The sequence below is a fragment of the Peromyscus californicus genome, unplaced genomic scaffold (assembly GCF_007827085.1).
Source record: "Peromyscus californicus insignis strain IS unplaced genomic scaffold, ASM782708v3 Scaffold_4__1_contigs__length_199733344, whole genome shotgun sequence".
Taxonomy (NCBI): domain Eukaryota; kingdom Metazoa; phylum Chordata; class Mammalia; order Rodentia; family Cricetidae; genus Peromyscus; species Peromyscus californicus.
The window spans coordinates 55,447,686-55,471,614 of NW_026294562.1; the positions used below are offsets into that span (position 1 = coordinate 55,447,686).

General features: G+C 47.4%; 2 protein-coding genes and 1 long non-coding RNA gene across 3 annotated transcripts; 2 read left to right on the plus strand and 1 right to left on the minus strand.

Moving 5' to 3' along the window:
- Positions 1-251: 251 nt before the first annotated feature.
- Eif1ad (eukaryotic translation initiation factor 1A domain containing) lies at positions 252-23,908 on the minus strand. Its single transcript, XM_052761410.1, has 7 exons — positions 23,794-23,908; positions 4,135-4,540; positions 2,466-2,684; positions 2,240-2,348; positions 2,037-2,145; positions 1,813-1,860; positions 252-570 (listed from the first exon to the last, which is right to left on the minus strand). Exons 3-7 carry the CDS (start codon positions 2,550-2,552, stop codon positions 417-419), a joined length of 507 nt encoding a protein of 168 aa, XP_052617370.1. The 5' UTR covers positions 2,553-2,684; positions 4,135-4,540; positions 23,794-23,908; the 3' UTR covers positions 252-416.
- Banf1 (BAF nuclear assembly factor 1) lies at positions 4,645-6,585 on the plus strand. The gene is made up of 3 exons (XM_052761413.1): positions 4,645-4,764; positions 5,386-5,524; positions 6,065-6,585. The coding sequence occupies exons 2-3, from the start codon at positions 5,402-5,404 to the stop codon at positions 6,209-6,211; spliced, it is 270 nt and encodes an 89-aa protein (XP_052617373.1). The 5' UTR covers positions 4,645-4,764; positions 5,386-5,401; the 3' UTR covers positions 6,212-6,585.
- LOC128124772 (uncharacterized) lies at positions 10,282-20,840 on the plus strand. Its single transcript, XR_008222976.1, has 2 exons — positions 10,282-19,521; positions 20,132-20,840. It is a non-coding gene; the product is annotated as an uncharacterized LOC128124772 (long non-coding RNA).
- Positions 23,909-23,929: the final 21 nt, after the last annotated feature.

The following is a 23,929-nucleotide window of genomic DNA, read 5'->3' on the forward strand; positions in this document are numbered from 1 at the left end:
GCTAGGTTACGACCTTAACTATTGGAATCACTACTCAATGTACGCAGGTAATGACTGCTGTTAGGTAAGGAGCACAGGGCGAGGTACCAAGTGCCCAGAGAGGCACTCTGAACCAGTCACATGCTGCAGATCCCAGCCAAACCCTGCTTCCTTCCCACACTCTACCCCCAGGTGACCAAGGCCTCCACCAAGAAAAAGGCTTTCACTTCACCATGAGCTTCCCTCCACAGAGAGCCACTCAGACACCAGTGTTAAGTCAGCACCCACCAGGGGTTTAATTCTTCTAGGTCAGTTCAGAAAGGGCCATGCCTTGTCCCCATCCAAAAGAAAAGATCTGCAGGGCACCCTGGGAATGTCCAAGCCCAGAAAAGCCAAGGGGTAGTCCCTGAGCAAGTAGAGAAGTGGACCCTTCGGGCTCAGGCTGCCTCCTCCTCCTCCTCTTCTTCACTCTCCTCCTCACTCTCATGATACTGTCTGTGATTGGTGTTGACAAAGAGGTCAGAATCATCTTCAGAACCCGATTCTTCTCCTGAGAGCTGTGGTTCAGCGGGGAGTTCTGGCTGACTCGGTCTGTGTGAGCAAGAGGATGGAGTAAGGAACATCTTCTGGGAAAACCACATCTATAATCCAGTCTCAGAAAATCAGCACCAATAACTAAACAGTCAGGAACCGATAGGTTTCTGAAAATCCAAGAGCCCCAAACCCTGATGTGGTGGCACATGCCTGGTATTTAGGAGGCTGAGGCAGAGGATGATGAGTTTGAGGACAGCCTGGGCTACATAACTGGACCCTGACTCAAGAAATCATCCATCCATCCATCCATCCATCCATCCATCCATCCATCCATCCATCCATCCATCCATCGTGCAGGGCTTCTGGAAGCACAGAGCAAATAAGGAAACCCAGTCAAAGGAAAACACTAAGGATTACCTCCTACCCAACCCATCACTGGTTTTAGTAAGGAATCAACAACTCTATCAGCATCACTGACACACGTAGTGAGCTCGAATTTAGTGCTGATGCACTAAAACAGTGGTTCTCAACCTTCCTAAGGCTCCCACTCTTTTTTGGTTTCTCCAGACAGGATTTCTCTGTGCAGTTTTGGTGCCTGTCCTGTATCTCAATCTGTAGACCAATCTGGCCTCAAACTCACAGAGATCCACCTGCCTCTGCCTCTGCCTCCCGAGTGCTGGGATTAAAGGCGTGCACCACCACCGCCCAACAGGCTTCCACACAGTTCTTCATGTTGTGGTGACCCCCAACCATAAAATTATTTCATTGTTACTTCATAACTATGATTTTTCCTCTATTATGAATCGGAATGTAAATGTCATCTGATATGCAGGATATCTAATATTCGACCCCCAAAGGGGTGGAGACCCCAGGTGAGAACTGCTGCCCTAAGCAATTACATAAGCATTACCTTTCTTATACTCAGCATAATCTCATCTCTTAGATGAGGAAAGTTTTCACGTAACTCAGGCTGGCTTTGAACCTGCTACGTGTAGCCCATGCTGGTTCAAACTCCAGCTTCCACCTTGTAACTGCCAGAATTACAGGTATGTACTACCACACCCAGTTAGGAATCTGTCTGAAGATATTAAATGATGCACCTAAAGTCACTTGCCTATTAAGTAGCAAAGCCAGCATTTTAATTTGCAGCATGTGACCTTCAAACCATACTCATAACTATACACTCTACTATAGATGTTGGAGTTCTCAACAGGAGAAAAGCAGGATCACCTTTCTTCTTGAGGTACCAAGGTGTGAACTTGTATTTTTGTCTTCCCTGGGCTGGGGCTTGCTCCTCACCTGTTTATGTTACTTTGTTTCTCAGCTACCTCGGAGAAGGCCTCAGGCCTGTGACAAGAGAAGAGCCAGGTCAGAGAGCAAAAAGAAACCTCTCAGCAAAACAGCTGTTTCCAAATGTCCCTCTTGGGACAGCAAAACCTCACCCCACCCCCACCCCATTCACTAGCAAGGATGCTACTGTCCCCAGAAGCCAGAGGGCCATCGGTCAAGATTATCTATCGTACCAGTGACCCTCCTTCTGCAGAGAGCGGACATGATTCTTGCAGAGCACGAAAGAAATCTCAGCCTTCACTTTTTCTCCCTCTTCAATTGGGTCAACAATGAGAAAGTCCCCTGTAGGTGACAAAAGATAAAGCCATTCCTGTGTGTGAAGGAGAAAATCAAAAATCAAGGCCATGATTCTGTATTGTAGAGGGATGATGCTAACCTCTCTTGATCCAGATGTTCTTGCGGTATTTGGAGGGCATGCTCACCAGGAAGCGCTGCCCTTGTGCTGTCTCTACCTCATGCAGATTGTTCCCAGGAGTCCTGAGAACCTGGTCCAGGAAAGACCAACAATTAGTTAGATCAAACACACAGTGACCCTCACTGAGTCCTTCCCACACCCCAGGGGTACAATGGGAGTAGAGAAAAGCTTAGCCCAATCCCATTACCTTCACTATTTGCTGTTGGTCCGAGGGCACCATGTGCTCCCCCAGCACCTCCTGCACCACATGCTTTCTCTTGGTGGCCTGAGACATGCTGGGTTCTGTCCAGGGTTGTTAGGACGTGGAGGCTGTCAGCTCTTCTTCTAGAGTTATTTGGATGGCAGTCTTAGAATCCAGGACTGCTTCCAAGGGGAGCAGCCTTATACGACAAAGTGCCACCTCGCCCTGTTAAAAACACGAACTTTACAGGACTGGACGACTTGCTGCTCTTACAGAGAATCCAGGTATGGTTCCCAGCCCTCACAGAGGCTTACCACTGCCCCTAATTCCAAGCCCAGGGGATCTAACGCCCTCTTTTGGACATACATGCAGCTTTTTAAAAACACTGATAAACATGGGTGGTGGTGGTGGTGGTGGTGTCGGCGGTGGCGCACACCTTTAATCCCAACACTCGGGAGGCAGAGCCAGGTGGATTACTGTGAGTTCGAGGCCAGCCTGGACTACCAAGTGAGTCCCAGGAAAGGTGCAAAGCTACACAGAGAAACCCTGTCTCAAAAAAACAAAAAAAAAAAAAAAACAAAAACAAAACAAAAAAAACCCAAAAACCAAAAAAACCACTGATAAACATAAAAAAATTAAAAATCCTTAAAAAACAAAACAAGCTTTAGCCAGATGCTGGTGTGCGCCTTTATTCCTAGCACTTGGTAGGCAGAGGCAGGCAGATATTTGCTGAGTTCTAGGTCTGCCTGGTCTACACAGTGAGTAGACCTGTCTCCAAAAAAAAAAAAGCAAACATGACCTTTAAGGGCCAGAGAGATGTCTCAAGACCAAGCATCCACACCAGTTGATTCACAACCATCTCTAACTCCAACTCTGGGGGAATCCAATGCCCTCTCTGGCCTCCAAGGGCACTTGCAAAACCTACACGCTTTGTACCTTTCCTGGAACTCACTCTGTAGCCCAGGTTGGCCTCGAACTCACAGAGAGCTGCCTGGCTCTGCCTCCCGAGTGCTGGGATTAAAGGCGTGCGCCACCACCGACCAACACGGAGTAAATCTTAAAAACCGCCCAGCGGTGGTGGCGCACGCCTTTAATCCCAGCACTCGGGAGGCAGAGTCAGGCGGATCTCTGTGAGTTTGAGGCCAGCCTGGGCTACAGAGTGAGATCCAGGAAAGGCTCAAAGCTACACAGAGAAACCCCGTCTTGGAAAAGAACACAAGAAGAAAAAAAAAAAACCAAAACAAACCCACAAAACAAGTTTTACAGTCTCAGTTGGGGGGTGGGGATGGCTCGAGCCTTTAATTTCAAGACATCCCAACCCACGGAAGTAGAGGCAAGGGGATCTCTCTGGAAGATGGAGGCCAATCTGGCCTACATAGTGAGATGCCCTCTCAATAACAAAAAAATAAGTAAATAAAACCAGATCATGGCCCCAGGACAGGGAAAGTCCTACGAGAGCCACTCCTGTTAAAAGTCCTGCTGTGACGATGAAACCACACGCACCTTCGGGGCCGATCATCCTGACAATCTCTTTGGGAAGTCTGAGATAAACTACTTTCCTCCACATGCCTGAACACCCCCAAGTCTAGTACAGCCACACAACAGATGCTCGACCTCCGAACACTCCACGGCTCAGACTGTCTCCACAACCATCACGACGCTGCACCGCACTCACCCGCTCGGCGTTACACAAGCAGGCTCCGGTCTCCAGGCTGACGTCAAGACAGAGTCAACGAAATCAGAGAAGTGCGACTTGCAGGTGGTCACGACGGCACCGCCGGTTCGGACGCGTCGCCTCAGACCTCCGGTGTTCCCAGCTCCCGTCAGCAGGCTTGGGATAGACCTGACTCTGAGGAACGCGCGAGAATTGCACTTCCGGGGCGGGGCTCTCAGTAGCCCTCCGGATGCCCCGCCCCTTGGTTGTCCGTTCCTTTAACTCTTCCCTCGACCAAGGTAGGCAAACCTAAGTCTCTGCGTTCCAGGTGCTGGGCAGGAAAAAGTAGTATTCTCCTCGGAGGCCTCGGCCTCACACAGATGGGAAGCGCGGCCGGAGAAACAAGACCATAAAAAGCAGCGCCTTCCTGTGAGGGACCGGAAAACAACAACCATTGTGGGCGCCGTAGTGAGCGGTTGCGCCTCAACTCTATGGCTCTGGGTGGCTAGACGTGCCCAATTTGGGTATTTTTTTTTTAAGCGGCTCATAAGACGACCCGGAAGCGGAAGTCGAGGAACATTCTAGTTGCTTGAGGTATCGGCGGGAGCGGCTGAGTGGCGCGAGGAGCCGTTACCAGAGCCAGAGTTGCCGGTGAGCGTGAGCGGCGAAGCCGGGCTCGGGCTGGAGGGCGGAGGCGGCGCGCGGAGGCGGGAGGGAGAGGAGCGCCGCTCGCGGAGGCGCGCCTTTGCAGCGGAGCAGCCTGGCCCTGCGGGAGGGGCGGGGCGCGGCGCGTGGAGGAGGCGGGGCTGGCGGCGCGCTTGGGGCGGGGCCTGGGACCGGCGTGGCCTGGGCTTGGCGGTCTGCGGGTGCGCGGCCCCTGTTGGCCTCTGGAGGGCGGCGAGGGTAACGAGACCCTCTTCTTGCTGACCTCACCACGTGGTCGTTCCCAACGGGGTCCGTGTCTGCCTCGCCAAGGTCACCGAGAGTGACAGCTTCTGGGCGGGCCCTGGCTCCCGAGTCTGGGAATCTTCCCGTTGCCCTACGTGCGCCACCTGGTAGTCCAAGCCGGTATTTCCATCCGGTCAGTACCAAAACCCAGGGCCCACAGAAAGTGGAGATTGCCGAATAGCCGGGAAAGGCCTTCCCTGGCCCTCGGTTTTCTCAGGTGTGCAATGAGGGAAATCGAGGAAGCAGCCACAATAGCTGGCCGAGGAGATTGCCCCGGGGAGTTGTGCTCTTCAGCCCTAACCTGCCTTTTTTTGGGATTCCCAGGTTAAACCTGATCAAGATGACAACCTCCCAAAAGCACCGAGACTTCGTGGCAGAGCCCATGGGGGAAAAGCCAGTGGGGAGCCTGGCCGGGATTGGTGAAGTCCTGGGCAAGAAGCTGGAGGAAAGGGGCTTTGACAAGGTGTGGGGTGGTCACAAATGCCAGGGAGGGGTGCAGTGAAAGCTGGCATCAGATGTTTCCAAGCAAAAAAAAAGTGGAAGTGAGGAAAAGTAGGGGTATGGGGAGGGTATGGACAGGGGTAGATCACTTGAAGTGGTTTGGCGGCAGCGAGGGAGGCAAGGTCATTTTTGTGTGTTTTTGTTTTTTTGAGACAGGGCCTCTCTGCCTCACATGTGCTGGGATTAAAGGTGTGCCCCACTGTGCCCTACCCCTTTGTGTGTTTTCAATGTCACAGAAGTGAAACTAGGCGTAGTGGGTCCCTATGACCCCAGCACTTGGGAGGTTGAGGCAAGAGGATTCCCATCGAGTTTAATGCCAGTCTAGGCAGCAAAGCAAGATCCTTTCTTAAACAAAACAACCAGAACAAAAATGGGCTTGCCTTTCAAGTACTCACAACTGACCCTGCCTGGCTTCAGAGATCCGGCCCCTTCGGCGTGGTATAACATAGTCTTGTGGTTTTAGTCCGAGAGGCACTTAGCCTGCGCCCTTTCCTGTCTGCAGGCTTATGTGGTTCTCGGCCAGTTTCTGGTGCTAAAGAAAGATGAAGACCTCTTCCGAGAGTGGCTGAAAGACACGTGTGGTGCCAACGCCAAGCAGTCCCGAGACTGCTTTGGCTGCCTTCGAGAATGGTGTGACGCCTTCTTGTAATGTACTCTAGGGACTCCTCAGCCCCCCAGCCACAGAACCGAGTCTCCAGAGTCCAAAGCCGGATGGGGCTTCTCCCCGTCCTCCATGAAGGAGAAGATTGCTGTTGTCTCACTCACCTCCTATGTGCTCCAGGGTCTTTGGGGAGTTCTCTCCCCTCAGCATTTTCAATCTTTTTGGAATTTTCCCCTTGCATGCCTTGCCCCTCCTCCCCTGAAATTCCATGGCAACAGTTACCAGCTTTCCTGAATGGATTCCTGGACCCTTTCTCCTTCCATTCACAATCTATTGGATGCCGGTTGGCTCCTTTTTGTTTTTGGCAAAAATAGTAACTGTTGTTATAAAGAGTTTTAGATTAATAAAGTCAGTGGCCTTCATGATTGGTGTTCTGTGTTGGAAAGCAGATAGGCTGGGAGTTGTGTCTTCACCAGGGGCTGAACACATCCACCTCACTCCTTATCAGTGCACACCGAAACTGGTGGCTTCCCTTTCCCTCCCAAAAGGGAGCCACCCTAGCCATGTGGGCCTTGGGCAGGTGCCCTAGGTGTCCCAATTCCGGAATAATGTGGGAGAGACTGTGGGTTGATTTCTTCCTGGGAGCCAGGTAGGCCGTAGGCTTCCAGATGTCAACAGTTGGTCTAGGCAGCACCTGGTGGAAAAGTCAGTAGGAGTCAAAGGTACCAGGAAGAGGGTGGATAGGATGTGGGTAAGAGTTCACCTGCCAGTCATGTGTGTATTCTCTTAGCCTCTGGGAAGAATGGGTGGGATTTTTGCTGTTTGCCCAGCTATCAGAGAAACGAAAGAGTTATACTTGAAAACTAAATTCCAGTCCTGTTGTTTTCAGACTCATACTGTGAACCAGCCTGAAACTAACATCTTTGAAAGCATTTTTAATTTTTTTGTTTTGGAGAGGTGTAGAGATTTGGGGCTCAGAAAAGCTAATTTGCCCATGAACTTGCTGAAAGGAAATAGCCACATGAACTAGACTGTAACTGGGGAGACTGTTTCTATGTCATGTAACCCACGCTCTCTGAGCCTTAGTTCCCTCATGGGTGAGGGTTTTGAGGACCAGGTAAAATGCTGTTTAACACTCACTCCTGCTTGGTGTTTGTTTCTCCAAAGAAGAGCATCACTGAGTGGTGACTTGCTTATCATGCAAATGAAATGCTTTTCTGCATGTTTATTATCCAGGAAAGCAAGGATGACAGTACAAGACTGGGCATGAGAAAACTTTCATGATCTCACAATGGAGAGAATGTTAATAAGATGGTCTCCATAGTACTAGAAACTTAATCTAAAACCTGAGTAAGGAGATGAGCACGGAGTGGGTGAGAGTATTTTTATCAATAAAATCCTCACCCAGAATACATACCAGAGCTGCTCTCCAGAAAAAGTCTGGGATGTGGCTCAGTTGGTAGTGTTGTGGTACACACCTCTATTTTCATGACTGGAAGATAAGAGGATCTGAAGTTCAAGGTCATCCTTGCCTATGAAGCAAGTTCTAGGCCAGTCTAGGGTTCATAAGATTCTATCTCCAAAAGAAAGTGGTCTGTAGAGATGGCCAGGGAGTAAACACTTGCCGTGAAAGCAAGAGGACCCAAGTTCAAGTCCATAGCACTCACATAAAAACAGGCATGGTTGCAGGTACCCATAACACCCTCACCCCATTGTTGTAGAGCAGCGGATCCCAGAAGTTCACTGGCCAGCCAGCCTGACTGAAAGTTTCAGGTCCAGTGAGAGACCCTCTCAGCAGGTGAAGTGGAGAGTGATAGAGAAGATGCTGGCCTTCACACGCATAGGCAAAAGAATCACCCCCACCACCATACATGCGTGCACACGCAAGGGGGACGCAGGCTGGGGATGTAGTTTAATGGTAGAATGCCTAGCATTCATGAGGCCCTGGATTAGAGGATACATAATGGGGAACTTGGTAGAAAATCTGAAAGGCAGCCACAAGAGATGATTTCAAAATAGCACATGGAAAGGCTCCACTTTCATTAAAATCAGAAAAACGCCGGGCGGTGGTGGCGCTCGCCTTTAATCCCAGCACTCGGGAGGCAGAGCCAGGCGGATCTCTGTGAGTTCGAGGCCAGCCTGGGCTACCAAGTGAGTTCCAGGAAAGGCGCAAAGCTACACAGAGAAACCCTGTCTCGAAAAACCAAAAAAAAAAAAAAAAAAAAAAAGAAATCAGAAAAACAAGTGCCATTAACGCCTAGCTGATTGGCAAAATTCTTAAATCAGACAATACCAGATGTTGAGCAAATGGAGCTACAGGCCCTGGTCCCGGGTGGTGGGAGTAAATTGCTGTGAGCACTCTGGAAAACACCTGAGTGTTATTTTGCAAGCCTGACACACCCAGTGAGCCATCAGTTCCATTCTTAGGACTGTGCCTGTAAGAAACTCCTGAGTACCTGAAGCAGGACATTGAGAAATGTTCACACTCCTCCACTGTTGGTGGGAGTGCAAACTTGTACAACCACTGTGGAAATCACTATGGAGGTTTCTCAGAAAATTGGGAATCAGTCTTCCTCAAGACCCAGCCATACCACTCTTGGGCATATACCCAAGGAATGCTCAATCATACCACAAAGATACATGCTCAACTATGTTCATAGCAGCACTATTCGTAATAGCCAGAACCTGGAAACAACCTAGATGCCCGTCAACTGAAGAATGGATTAAGGAAATGTGGTACATATACACAATGGAGTACTACTCAGCAGAGAAAAACAATGACAGCATGAAATTTGCAGGCAAATGGATGGAACTAGAAAATATCATCCTGAGTGAGGTAACCCAGACCCAGAAGGACAAACATGGTATATACTCACTCATAAGTGGATACTAGATATAAAGCAAAGGACAACCAGACCACAACCCACAGATCCAAGGAAGCTACCTAGCAAGGAGAACCCTAGGATGACTGTGGCTTATAATAAGTTTTGGTTTTACTCATTCACTGGGCAAGCTTTAGGGAAACATTTCACTATTAGGATAAGAATTTGTACCGTATCAAGCTGATGAAAGAAAATGCTGGCCATACTTTCAGGAGGGGAGGCTAAAATCTTTTTAGATTATGGATTAGCCTATAGAAAAATGTCTGCCGTAAATCAAACAGTGAAAGGGAAGATGAATAGGAATCTCACACAACTTAAGTAAAACATAGCTCTCTGAACAGATGAAAATAGGTCTCTTATGTATCCCAGAATCTAATCAATATTTATTTGTATAATTCAGCTATTATTTGGCTGAAAGGAGCTTATTGGGAAATGTTATAGTTTTATACTATTTTCTACAGAGAAAATATTTTACTGTTTAAAGTAAAAAAAAAAGAAAAAAGAAATGTTCACAGCTGCCTAGTCTGTGAGACCCTGCAGTGTACGGGCTGGTGGTTCCCAGTGTGAGTGTCAGTTCTGCACAGCAGGATAAGGGAATCAGAGCAGTAGTTCAGAATAATCTCAGCATGAGACCATGGATACAAAACCATGTGGTTTGCCGGGCTTTGGTGCTGCATGCCTTTAATTCCAGCACTCGAGGCAGAGGCAGGAGGATCTGAGTTCAAGACCAGCCTGGTCTACAGAGCAAGTTCCAGGACCCCACAGAGAAACCCTATCTTGAAAAAACAAACAACAACAAAATACCAGAGAAACTATGTAGTTCTGTTCTTGGGATTTCTGTGTTTGTGTTTTGCTGTGTAGTCCTGGCTAGCCTGGTACTCACTGTGTAGCCCGAGATGGCCTCAAGCTCACAGCAATTCTCCTGCCTTAACCTCCTGAATGCTAGGATTGCAGTCCTACACCATGACCCGCTTCCATTCATGTTCAGAAGTAAATTCTTGCTTAAGGACCCCTGTGTAGATAGTAAGATTAGAAAGAAAGCCGGGCGGTGGTGGCGCACGCCTTTAATCCCAGCACTCAGGAGGCAGAGCCAGGTGGATCTCTGTGAGTTCGAGGCCAGCCTGGGCTACAGAGTGAGTTCCAGGAAAAAGGCGCAAAGCTACACAGAGAAACCCTGTCTCGAAAAACCAAAAAAAAAAAAAAAAAAAAAAAAAAGATTAGAAAGAAAACCAAGGAACAGCTTATTGCAAAAAATTAGTGATAGGGCCTTAAGGGTGTGGCACTGCTATAATGCTTGCTTAGTATACACAAAGCCCCGGATTTAAACCCTGGGTCAAAGGGTTTAAGAAGAAAAAAAAAAATAGGTAAGAGGGAGGAATCACCAAATCAATAGTAGTTATCATCTTTGGAGAAGAAAGTTCAGTGATAATGGAGGGCTTGCAAATAGGAGTGACATTTTCATTTTCTCATCCCTGAGGTGGTAAAATTGTCTTATTTGAATTGAATAGGTCTTCAAATGTAGCTAAATGGTAGAGCAATTACTTTCCTAGTGTATGTTAAATCCTAGGTTCAATGTCTGTCATCTCACACACACAATGAATGTGTGTTGTGCGCCCTGTCCTGTGTATTAGTGATATTTTAGAGCTATAAGATAAAAGCAAACAAAACTGACATCCTGAGGAGTTCCAGGTGTGGTTGTGCGTGCCTATAATCTGAACATTTGGGAGGGGCAAACAGGAGGATTGAGAGTTTGAGACTAGCTTGGGCTCCGTAGTAAGACAGTCTCAAAAAACATTAAGACAAGACAAACAGACCATGAAACAAAAACATGATCTGAAGCTCTAACAATCAGGTGATGAGTGAGAAACTCTTCTGACATGGATATGGATAGGAGTTCATCCATGGCTGGGTCTAGGCAAAGTATATAACCCACCCTGGCATGGGTACCAGGTACCCTCAGCAAGCCATGGCCAGTGGCTACACTTCTACTTCCCATTGGACCCACACCTCTAATACACAAAGCAGGGTGCAGCTGGGCTATCAGCAATGGTCTTGTAGAGATGCCAGATGCAGGGGTACCAAAAACAGTAATAAAAACTTGTTTTTGAACTTTCACTATTTGCAGATGATATGATAGTATACATAAGTGACCCCAAAAATTCTACCAGGGAACTCCTACAACTGGTAAACCCCTTCAGTAAAGTGGCAGGATACAAGATCAACTCAAAAAAATCAGTAGCCCTCTTATACACAAATGATAAAAGGGCTGAGAAAGGAACCAGAGAAACATCACCCTTTACAATAGCCACAAATAATATAAAATACCTTGGGATAACATTAACTAAACAAGTGAAGGACCTGTTTGATAAGAACTTTAAATCTCTGAAGAAAGAAATTGAAGAAGATATCAGAAAATGGAAGGATCTCCCATGCTCACGGATAGGTAGGATTAACTTAGTAAAAATAGCAATCTTACCAAAAACAATCTACAGATTCAATGCAATCCCCATCAAAATCCCAACACAATTTTTCACAGACTTGGAAAGAACAATACTCAACTTCATATGGAAAAACAAAAAAACCCAGGAAAGCTAAAAGAATCCTGTATAATAAAGCAACCTCTGGAGGCATCACCATCCCTGACCTCAAGCTCTACTATAGAGCTATAGTAATAAAAACAGCTTGGTACTGGTATAAAAACCAACATACAGACCAATGGAATTGAATTGAAGACCCTGACATTAGTCCACACACATATGAACACCTGATTTTTGACAAAGAAGCCAAAACTATACAATGGAAAAAAGAAAGTATCTTCAACAAATGGTGCTGGCATAACTGGATGTCAATACGTAAAAGATTACAAATAGATCCATATCTGTCACCAAGCACAAAAATCAAGTCCAAGTGGATCAAAGACCTCAACATAAATCCAGCTACACTGAACTTGACAGAAAAGAAAGTACTCTTGAACGCATTGGCACAGGAGATCACTTCCTAAATATAACACCAGCAGCACAGACACTGAGCACAACAATTAATAAATGGGACCTCTTGAAACTGAGAAGCTTTTGTAGGGCAAAAGACATGGTCAATAAGACAAAAAGACAGCCAATAGAATGGGAAAAGACCTTCACCAACCCCACACCTGACAGAGGACTGATCTCCAAAGTATATAAAGAACTCAAGAAACTAGACATCAAAATACTGAACAATCCAATTAAAAATGGGCTAAAGAGCTAAACAGAATTCTCAAAAGAAGAATCATAAATGGCTGAAAGACATTTAAAGAAATGCTTAACATCCTTAATCATCAGAGAAATACAAATCTAAATGACTCAGATATCACCTTACACCTGTCAGAATGGCTATGATCAAAAACACTAATGACAGTCTATGTTGGAGAGGATGCAGAGCAAAGGGAACACTCCTCCACTGTTGGTGGGAATGCAAACTTGTACAACCACTGTGGAAATCAGTATGGAGGTTTCTCAGAAAATTGGGAATCAATCTACCTCAAGACCCAGCCATACCACTTTTGGGCACATACCCAAGGAATGCTGAATCATACCACAAAGATACATGCTCAGCTATGTTCATAGCAGCACTATTTTTTTTTATTTTTTATTTTTTATTTTTTGGGTTTTTCGAGACAGGGTTTCTCTGTGTAGCTTTGCGCCTTTCCTGGAACTCACTTGGTAGTCCAGGCTGGCCTCGAAGTCACAGAGATCCACCTGCCTCTGCCTCCCGAGTGCTGGGATTAAAGGCGTGCGCCACCACCGCCCGGCAGCAGCACTATTTGTAATAGTCAGAACCTTGAAACAACCTAGATGCCTGTCAACTGAAGAATGGATTAAGAAAATGTGGTACATATACACAATGGAGTACTACTCAGCAGAGAAAAACAATGACATCATGAAATTTGCAGGCAAATGGTTGGAACTAGAAAGTATCATCCTGAGTGAGGTAGCACAAACCCAGAAAGACAAACATGGTATGTACTCACTGATAAGTGGATACTAGCTATAAAGCAAAGAACAATCAGACTGCAACCCACAGAACCAGGGAGGCTATATAGCAGGGGGGACCCTAGGATAACTGTGGCTTATAATAAATTTTGGTTTTATTAAAAAAAAGAGAGATAAACTCACTAATATATATATGTGTGTGTGTGTGTGTGTGTGTGTGTGTGTGTGTGTGTGTGTGTGTGTGTGTGTATATGAATCAATTTATCTAAATAGCTTAAACTTAACAAATTTAGCAAATACAAAGAGGCTAGACAACATTCTTAAGCCTGAATGTGCCTTGGGTATGGAGCAACATTCTCTAAGTCATGGTTCTCAACTATCTCAATGCTATTTTATAACTGCAGTTTTGCCATTGTTGAATCTCAATGCAAACATCTGACATATAGGTAGTCCTAGGCCACCCTTGTAAAAAGTTGTTTGTTTGTTTGTTTTTTAACTCCCAAAAGGTGAAGACTCATGGAATCAGAAGCTGTTTTAAGCCCTTTGTCAGACTGCTTAGGTCATTGTCTTGCTGCATCACAAGGAATGAACATCCCAGTTTCTGGTTAGCATTTGGGGCTTATGGCTGTTACCCTAATTTTTAGCCTTTTATTTTAAGTCTAAATATTAACAATATAGAGCATTTTATAAGCTGAAAATGTCCCATAGCCTTATAAACTTTTATATTTAAAAAAACTGTTCTTAAAAAGATTAAGATCTCTCAAATGTTTTCTGTAATATCAACAATAAAGTACCTTTTTTATTTTAAGGGGAAGAAAACATGGCATCATGTATAAAGTAATCTGTATAAAGTAAAACCAAGCTTCAAAGTGAAAAAAAAATTTGTTTTTGAGCCAAGCATGTTGACTCACATCTTAATCCCAGTACTTGGGAGGCAGAGGCAGGTGGAGTTCTGTGAGTTCAAGACCAGCCTGGACTACACAGTGAGTTCTGGACATCCAGGGCTATATAGAGTGACCCTGTCACAAAAGAAAAATAATTTTTTCATAAAATACCTTTTAAAAATCATGAATGTCAAAATCTATTACCAAAACTTGCCTAAATTTTAAAGAAAGACTGAATCCAGCCTTGAATCAAATACCGCATCTCTTCTTGCCAGGAGGTAGGGAGCCAGGAGGCACAGAGGGTGCCTCTCATCATGTCTACCCTGCTTCAGGAAGGTGAATATGGGTGCCTTGGCTTCCTGCAGGGGCCAAGCCTCCGATCCCTCTGGAACTCCCCGCAAGAACTCCCTTACTACACTTGACCAGCAGTGGGAAAAGTGAAAGGGAGAGGCATGGACGGCCAGGCTGGGTTCCCAAGTACCCTGACCTGACCTGCCTTGTTGCTGGTAGCTGGCAACAAGTCCTGACTCTGGCCATGAGAGCACAACAATGAAAGAAGACTTTGGGCAAGTGGAACCCACTCCTGGGGGACATGGCAGGACACCATGGGAACAAGGGCCATGGGCCTCTTCTTTTTTTTTTTCAAGACAGGGTTTCTCTGTGTACCTTTGGTGTCTGTCCTAATAGACCAGGCTGGTCTTGAACTCACAGAGATCTGCCTGACTGTGCCTCCCAAGTGCTGGGATTAAAGGTGTGTGCCACCACCACCCGGAGGGCCTCTTCTTTTTTTCTCCCTCCTTCTTCCTCCTCCTCCCCCTCCTCCCCCTCCTCCTCCCCTCTCCCCTCCTTACCCCCTTTCTCTCCACTCCTCCCCCTCTTCCTCTTCTTTTTTAAGACTGGGTTTCTCTATGTAACCCTGGCTGTCCTAGAATTTGCTCTGTAGACCAAGCTGGTCTTGAACTCAGAGATCCACAAGCCTCTGCCTCCCGAGTGCTGGGATTAAATGTGTGAGCCACCACCACCCAGCTCCCAGCGCTGCTTCTTGCATTGGTTTCTCCTGTGTGCCTCCTCACCCTGACCCTCACTCTGCTCCCAGTGACTCTCAGAACTCCGCAGCTGACGGGGTCCCATGCCACCCCTGGCAATCTCTTCTGTCCTTGCCCCAGCTGAACCCAACATACAGGGTTCAGCCCTACAATATGGACCCTCAAATATGCTAAAATCTCAGACAGAGAACACCCTCTAGCTCTCCTAAGCACAGACACAGACTCCCTACATGTAGTGATCCCTACATATGTGGTGAAACTAAAGAAACACAGTCACAGAGGGATGATGATGCCGTAAGACTAGTCCGGCATTGGATATCTGTGAGCACTCTGAAGGGGAACCAGTGCCTTGATGATCTCAGCACACAGGGGTACACCTGGTTCAGTGAGGAACCCAGTGAGCTCTAGGATGCTGTTGTCCACAAACACTCCTGTGCCTGCTGATGGCTGGAGGTGGCTGCCTGTCCTTCAGAATCACTGGAAGCCACAAGGCTAGGACAGTCTCTCTTCCATCCTCCTTAGAGGCACAATGCCCTTGCCCTAGGAGAGACATCTGAAAGGAACTGGACACACAGCACTAGAGGAATAAAATCAAATCTATTGAACCCAGAGGGTTGAGTCCCCAGGAAAGATACCATTCCAAGGCACAGATGCACTATTTTTTAAATTACTTTATCTAGTTGAGTGTGAGGGTGGGCATGCACATGACACAGCATATGTAGAGGTCAGCGGACAAGTTGTGGGAATTAATTCTCTTCTTCCACCATATGGGTCCCAGGGATCAAACTCAGTTTGTTAAGTTTGACTGGAAGCATCTTTATCTGCTGAGCCATTTCACCCCCAAATGCAATGTTCTCTGTGCACCTCCTTGGCCACTGAAATCCTTCTTCATTCCTTTCCCCAAAGGAACTCCTCAGTACAAGTGTCAGACAGACAGATACACAGAGAGACAGACAGACAGACAGACACACACACACACACACACACACACACACACACACACACACACACACGGAAAGAGAGAAAAGAGAGAGTTTCGAAATGGGCTCAGAAGCTCCAAGACACCATGGACATGCCATGAAAACGTCAACACAAGCCAGGCGTGGTGGCGCACGCCTTTAATCCCAGCACTCGGGAGGCAGAGGCAGGAGGATCTCTGTGAGTTTAAGGTCAGCCTGGTCTACAAAGCAAGCTCTAGAACAGCCAAGGCTATATAGAGAAACTCTGTCTTGAAAAACCAAACCAAAAGCAAAACAAAAACAAACAAACACAACACAACAACAACAAAAACCAAACAAACAGAGAAATCAACACCTACAGAAATCCAACACAGGAGCATTCCCCGAGAGACAATCCAGAGGTGGGTGCATAGCTCCCACACTCAAAAGCCTGAGCCTCTTGCAACTTGCCGAAGGTGTACTCTGATGCACAGGTACATATCAATCCCTGGGGACAGGACCCAGGGAGTAAATGAGTGCTTTGTGAGCACTAGGCATCACAATGTCAGGTCCAGGCTGGCAGTATAGGGGTGGCATGAAAAGCACCCTAGTTCGGGGGACTAGGTGACCAGCACAGCCAGCATAGAAATGATCCACAAGAGGCAAGAACACAACCAAATAGCTAGTGGTGATGCAAACTTTGAGAGTCTGACTCCGAGTATCACACCACAGCATCCCCACTTCACAGTTCATGGTCCCTTCCTTCACTTTTGTCTGCTTCCATCCTCCAATTGAACTTGGTCCTCTGCAAGAACAAGTGCCCTTAGCCACTGCGCCATCTCTCCAGCTAGAGCACGGTCTTTTTTTTTTTTTTTCAAAACAACAGTCTAAGCCAGGCGGTGGTGGCGCACGCCTTTAATCCCAGCACTCAGGAGGCAGAGCCAGGCGGATCTCTGTGAGTTCGAGGCCAGCCTGGGCTACCAAGTGAGTTCCAGGAAAGGCGCAAAGCTACACAGAGAAACCCTGTCTCGAAAAACCAAAACCAAAACCCAAAACAAACAAACAAACAAAAAAAGTCTAGGTCCTTTGCTTTATTTCTTTTGTAGGTTAAGGCACGCATTCATAGGGAATGGGCTCCAGCAGCTCAGGCTACTTTCGGCGGTCCTCACTAAGTGTGCGACTCTGGGTGGGACAGGCTGGAGCTGCAATTGAACCCACATGACTTTCCTTTGCCTTCCTTTTCTTTCCTGGTTGTTTTCCTTCAGCAGTTTCAGGAAGCTGCCCTGGCACCCCCCTACACACACACCCACACCTCCCCCACACCCCCGAATTAATCCTCTTGGCAAGACTCTTGCCCTTAGCTTGCTTGTTTACAGTGAGGCCCACAGCATGCTGAGTGACATTGACTCTTCCTTATGGGGAACTCCCTGAACAGTGCCATTCCCGTGATGTCTGCAATATCACCATCGTGCATGTGGCCAAAGAACAACTCCATGTTTCCTAAAAGGCCTAGAGGACATACAGTAGGCGCCTCTCCTCTTTCTACCCTGTTTGTCGTTTTGGTGAGTTACTGGAAGATAACCGCCACAGCAGAGAGGCAAGTGTGGACTTCTTTTAAAAATCAAAACAAGCCGGGCGGTGGTGGCGCACGCCTTTAATCCCAGCACTCGGGAGGCAGAGGCAGGCGGATCTCTGTGAGTTCGAGGCCAGCCTGGTCTACAGAGCGAGATCCAGGATTGTTAGGTCTACACAGAGATACCCTGTCTCAAAAAAAAAAAAAAATCAAAAATAAATAAATAAATCACATACACACACAAATTGTTGTCGTTATTTTACGTGTTTGATTTTTGAGACAGGGTCTCTTTGTCTCTCCTGAGACTCTACTGTGTAGACCAGGCTGGCTTCCAACTGCATCCTCCTTCCTCTGCCTCCACAATGTCGGGACTAAAAGCATGCACCACCATACCCAGCCATTTTTACTTTATGTATTTGAGTGTTTGCCTGCATGTACGTCTGTGTACCACATATGTGCAGTGCCATAAGAGGCCAGAAGAGGGTGCTGTATTCTCTAGAAATGGAGTTACAGGTAGTTATGAGTTGTCATGTGGGTGCTAGGAGCCAAGCCCTGGCCTCTGGAAGAGAAGTAAGTTCTCTTAACCTCTGAGCTGTCTCTCAGAAAGGGGTATGGTCTTCTTAAGGGAACGTCACTATAAAATAAATGGGATTTCTGCTGAGATACCTAGAAAATTGTAAGTTTACAGCTGGGAAGGGAGAAAGGCCCTAACAAGATGTTAGTTGTGTTGGAATCCTTGATTCTCAGCTGAAAGACTTCAGCCAGACTCTGGTGTGAGGGAGTCCTTGCCTTCACATGTCTAGAATTCCCTGTCTTTCTCTCTGGCCTCACAGGCGTGCTCAGCCTCACCTGCATACTGTCACACAGTCCCAACATGCTTAGGCAGGTGCTTGGTTAAGCTACAGCTGCCCACACTTCAGCCCTAACTCTGCCAGACTGTAGCCAGAGCCAAGCAATGGAGACCTCCATGAAGCAATAGAGCCGCTTCCCTGACTCCATATTGGATACCTGGCGCTGTCCTCCTGGTTCTGTCCCTAGACCCTGGTGGGACCCTGTATGACAGGCTGTGTCATGCCCAGATTGCGACCCCAAAGAGACCACTGGAGACTGAAGATGTCCAGAGTGCAATAGCAAGGTTTATTTCCGTTACAAGTCGCGACAGGGAACTCATCCCAAGCACTCACTGGCCGCAGCGCAGCCAGGCCGGGAGGAGCTGCTCGCTCTTTGTGAGGCTGGCTTTTTTTTGTTTTTTTTTTTTTGTTTTTTCGAGACAGGGTTTCTCTGTGTAGCCCTGGCCATCCTGGAACTCACTCTGTAGTCCAGGCTGGCCTCAAACTCACAGAGATCCACCTGCCTCTGCCACCCGAGTGCCACCACCGCCCAGCTGAGGCTAGCTTTTTAAAGGCAAAAACCACAAGCCCTTCAGGGCGGGTGGGGGTGGGGTTGGGGGTTTGGCACGGGTGCAACTTGGATTGGTTTATTTTTATTTTTGAAGGTCTCTGTTCTCTTTTAATTGGGTGAGGGTTTGTAACCTTTAAATTTACTGCTTGGGGGTTACAATTATCATTTTGGGGGCTGTTCAGGACAAGTCCCAGGCTTTGTCCTTGAGCTGCCATGGGGGCTGGCTGGCCTAGCATGTACTGACTGTGGGGGCTGGCTCAGTGGCCCAGGCTCTGTCCTTGACTCACGCACATAGCTCTAAGTTGGTGAGGGGTCCCAGACAGTAAACAACTGGCTGTACTTTGAGCAGTCAGAGTACACGCAGAAAGAGAGCTAGTGCAAAGACTGTCTTTTGTTCATGGCCCTCCCAGAAACTGCTTGCTCAAGTCTCAGGAAACTGAAATTGAGGCCTGATCTCTGAGAGAAGACTGAGCAGCCTGTCATGGCGTCTGCCTGGTCCTCTCAGCTGTCTGTATTATTTTCTTATCATTTGTCTTCCTGGCTCTCCCACAGGCTTGTTTCTGAAGGATCTGAAACCTGCTCCATCTCTCCCTTGGGCCATGGGCTGTGCCTGAGATAGACTGGCAAGCCATGAACTCTGTATCAGGGCCCCATATTGCAACCCACGTAAGTTCCTGGATCAGTCCTAGGGCAGCAGGGGACAAAGGGTCTTTAGAATGTATAGTATAACGAAGTGGCCTCTCACAGGTCCAGATCAACTCAGTTGGCCTACCAAAGAGACCAGGGCTGGTGTGCTGGCAGGGGAAGCAGACCTGATCAGGGAGGATAGGAGTGGGTAGGTCTAGTGTCTATATACAGTGTCCAGCAGGCTGGGCCTACCCACTCACTGGCCACGGGCATGGGTGAGCCTTGCCTTTCCTTCATCCTTATGCCCAGCCAGAGCTTGACCTCTCAGCCCCTCCAGTCATTACTACTCAGATGTGGTGTAGAGCTTATGATGAACCAGCCCACGCATCCCAGAGTCTTTGGGGGCTCTTTTCTTCCACCTCTGGGAAGGAAGGAGCAGGAGGACCTGGCTGAACATAACCCAAGGCACCTTCCTTACCATGCCAGGTGACCGCCTAGTAGTACTGAAGGCATGCAGTGGGAGCTGGCAGCTGTCCATCCTGATTTCGGTGTCCCTCCATACAAAGACCAGGGCTCTCTGTGTGTCACTGATGTCTCTGGATGAAGTGACAGCTAGACCTTGTGTTCAACAAATCCCTCTTTCCTCCAGGGATCTGAAGCAATTTGCTCCACTGCCCTGAGCCTCATCTCCGCCATTCTGCAGTGCACAGATGGGAAACCTCATCCAGCTGCAGAAGGGAAGGTCCTGGCATTTAGGGGAACTCCTTCATGGAGTCACTGCTGGATCACAGGTGTCCCTTAGTCACTGTTGGGCCACAGGTGTCCTTGTTATAAAGTTTTCTTTCCAGGATGTGGTATGACAGAGAGAAGCAGCAGAGCCTGGAGGTGGAATGTCCTCCACCTACTTGAAGACTCAGGCAAGAGCATTCTGGGGACATCAGTAAGGCCCTGGAGGGTCTGATCTCAGCCAGAAGAATGTTCTATGTGGTTTGTCATGATCTACTGGGCTACTAGCCAGAGAAGAGTGCTGTAGATAACTTAGGTTGTGGGGGGCAGGGGGTTGTCTCTGGGCCACAGTAAAGCTGAGACTATGTCCTGTAGCCAGTGAGGATGAGCTCGTGCTTGGCCTAAGACCTTTGCAGGAGGCCACAGGATGGGGCAGCATACTTGTTTTGTCTGATTTTAGCATTTTTATTTTCAACCATCACCATATGAAATATTAATATATGAATTTGTGTATCAAAATACTACTATAGAGATGCAAACAGCATTCCTACAAATTGGACATATTTAGTTATAGGAATCCATTTATTTTAACTTATCAATTACAAACAAATAAATTGTTATGTTGGATCAAGTATGCGGTTTCTTCAATATGCTAGTGAATAATTGAAAACTGAATAAATACTTCTGCTGTGTTAATCACACTTGTAAAGAGCCCTTCTCCATGCAGTGGATTCCTGTGGAACAACCTGGGGCTCATACACTGGGACATTGCTGGCATGTGGGTGCTACCCCAGGTCCCACCATCGATTCTTCCCCTTTGGTCTCATTTCTTAGTAGGAAGAGATAGAAGTCACTGCTCTGCAGAGCCACCATGAGAATGAGATGCCAAGCCCTGGCATGAGGCCAGGTGCATGACAAGGGCCTGGAATTATTGATTACCATGCCCCCTCCTTCTGGCCCTCCAAGACTCAAGTTTAGTCAAATGACCTTAGATAAACTCTGAATAATGCATTTGTAAACATTAGTAAACAAGCCCAACCATCCTTGTGAGAAGAGCCAGTGTGTTGAAAAGTCCTTGGAAATTGCTAGATTGTGGTGTCAAAGACTCACTGCTTCATGGGCAGTGGGAGGTAAGGTAGGTGTCAGCAGTCTAGGGATGCAGAGGGTCAGTGGCGTGTGTGCAGAGGCCAGAACTCAGTAAGTGTTTTCTTCCGTTGCTCTCCACCTTAGTTTTTGAGACAGGATCTTTCACTGAGTTGGGAGCTCATCAGTGCTGCTAGCCTGGCTGGCCAATGAGCTCCAAGAATCTCCTTGTCTTCTATGTAGGTGCTGGGGATCTGAACTCAGATCCACAAGCTTGTGTGGTGGGCACTCTACCAACAAAGCCATCTTCCCAGCCCCTCCAACTGAGGAATTTTTGAGGGAGCTGTAGGAGGTGCATGTGACTGTGACTGGATTCCATGCCAGGTGAGCAGTGAGCTATCCTGTGTTTCTTGCTCTCCTGCCTCACCAGGGTCCCCCAACTCAGGGGCCCTGCTTAGTTAAGACTTAGAGATCACTGGGTGGTGGTGATGCACGCCTTTAATCCCAGCACTCAGGAGGCAGAGCCAGGTGTATCTCTGTGAGTTTGAGGCCAGCCTGGTCTACAGAGCAAGATCCAGGACAGGCACCATAACTACACAGAGAAACCCTGTCTGGAAAAACCAAAAACAACAACAACAACAACAACAAAAAAAAAAAAAACCAAAACCAAAACCAAACCAAAAAAAAAAAAAAAAAACACAAAAAACAAAAAACTTAGAACTTGGGGTAGTTCTATTCCAAGTTGGTGTCTCCAGACCCTACACACCTGGGTCTGCATCACACCTGAGGTCTCCTTTCATTGGAATCACAAGGAGGTGGTATCGGGTGTTTGTTTTTACTTTTCTTTCTTTCTTTGTTTTTTGACAGAGCCTCCTAAGTTTACTCTGTAGCCCTGGCCTGGAACTCACTATGCAGACCAGGTTGGCCTGGAACTCACTATGCAGACCAGGTTGGCCTGGAACTCACTATGCAGACCAGGTTGGCCTGGAACTCACTATGCAGACCAGGTTGGCCTGGAACTCACTATGCAGACCAGGTTGGCCTGGAACTCACTATGCAGACCAGGTTGGCCTGGAACTCACTATGCAGACCAGGTTGGCCTGGAACTCACAGACCTGCCTGTTTCTGCTGCCCAGTGCTGGGTTCACAGGCAGGAGACAGCCTGCCTGTCACTGCAGTTTACCTTGCACATCTGGGCTGCCGGGTGGAGCAAGCTTGTAGCTCAATGGGGTGTCGATCACACTCTGGGCTGAGAGATCACTGCCTCATGACCCTGGCATTCTAACAGGTCTAGAATTGGGGGAGGGGTGCACTGGGTACTGTCATAGTCACCATAGCAGAGCTACACTTGTCAAATACTGTCTGCAAGGTGCCGAAAGCAGCTGCCCCCTCCAAGTGCCATTTAAGACCCCCAAGGAGGGCCAGGAAGATGGTTCAATGGGTAAAGAAAGATGTTTGCTGCCAAGGCTGAAGCCCTGGGTTCAAACTTCGGAACTCATATTGTAGAAGGAAAGAACCAGCTCTGGAAAGCTGATCTTTGACCTTCTACATGTGCATGCTATGGCATGTGCCTACCCTGCTCTCATGTGGAAGCATGAGCATCCCTTCCCCCCACCAAAAAAAAAAAAAAAAAAAGAAAAGAGGCAAGAGGGCATGGAACTGGTTAAAAACAACAAAATGAAAAGACCCTTGGGGAAGAGAACATTGCCAAGTGCCCTTGTAATCACTGGGTTCTTCCAAAACACCACAGGGGTTCCTAATGAGCTAGTACCCATAGGACACTGAAGTCCCAAATGACTTATCCAAGCCACCCAGTCAGTAAGATGGCAGCTGGTATGACACTCTCCCCTTTGGGGGCAATTCTTACCTTTCAAACTTATTCTGGGTTAAGAACACAGATTTGATCTAGGCCTGGTGGCATAGGCTTGTAATCCCTACGAGACTGAACAAGGCCCTGTCTAAAAATGAGTAAAAAGAGGGCTGAAAATATAGCTAAGTGGTAAAGTGTTTGCCCAGCATACACAAGACCCTGGGTTCAAGCCCAACAAAACTAAATGGAGCTGAGATGTCAGTGGTAGAGTGCTTGTCTAACATGCATGAAGCCCTGGGTTTGGTTCTCAGTGCCACATAAAATACGACACTAACCCCAGCATGTGAAGGTAGGGGCCGGAAAAATCAGAAGTTCAAGGTCATCCTGAACTACACAAGTTCAAGGTCAGCCTAGGATACATAAGATCTTGTTTTATAACACACACACACACACACACACACACACACACACACACACACACACACACACACACTCTCGCACACACTGACACACACGACTTAAGCTGTTCAGTATCCTCACTTACTAGGGACCAGCTCATGTCTTTGAGCAAATTAGTTCTCCGTTCTGTGTTGTTCCCACATCAGCAAATGCAGGGGCCCGTCACCCCCGCTTCACCGTGGCCGGGAGGATTAAGCAGTGCGGCTTCAGTAGCAAGGACTCTCCCTACTTACCTAGTGTTTGCATAGCACCCAGCCTCTTCCTAGGCTCTTTGCCTGTGTCAGTTCATTAAATCCTTACAACGTTTATTTTCCAGAAGAAGAAATGAAGGCCCCAGGACAAGAAAATGATAGCTATAGTAAGAGTTCA

What these genes read in the sequence shown, in the direction of transcription:
- Eif1ad (XM_052761410.1), bottom strand. Translation starts at nt 2,552, where the DNA reads ATGTCTCAGGCCACCAAGAGAAAGCATGTGGTGCAGGAGGTGCTGGGG. An exon ending in ACCAACAGCAAATAGTGAAG is followed by an intron (nt 2,349 to 2,465) that starts GTAATGGGATTG and finishes TTCCTGGACCAG; the next exon opens with GTTCTCAGGACTCCTGGGAA. An exon ending in AAACAAAGTAACATAAACAG is followed by an intron (nt 571 to 1,812) that starts GTGAGGAGCAAG and finishes TTGCTCACACAG; the next exon opens with ACCGAGTCAGCCAGAACTCC.
- Banf1 (XM_052761413.1), top strand. Translation starts at nt 5,402, where the DNA reads ATGACAACCTCCCAAAAGCACCGAGACTTCGTGGCAGAGCCCATGGGG. An exon ending in AGGAAAGGGGCTTTGACAAG is followed by an intron (nt 5,525 to 6,064) that starts GTGTGGGGTGGT and finishes TCCTGTCTGCAG; the next exon opens with GCTTATGTGGTTCTCGGCCA.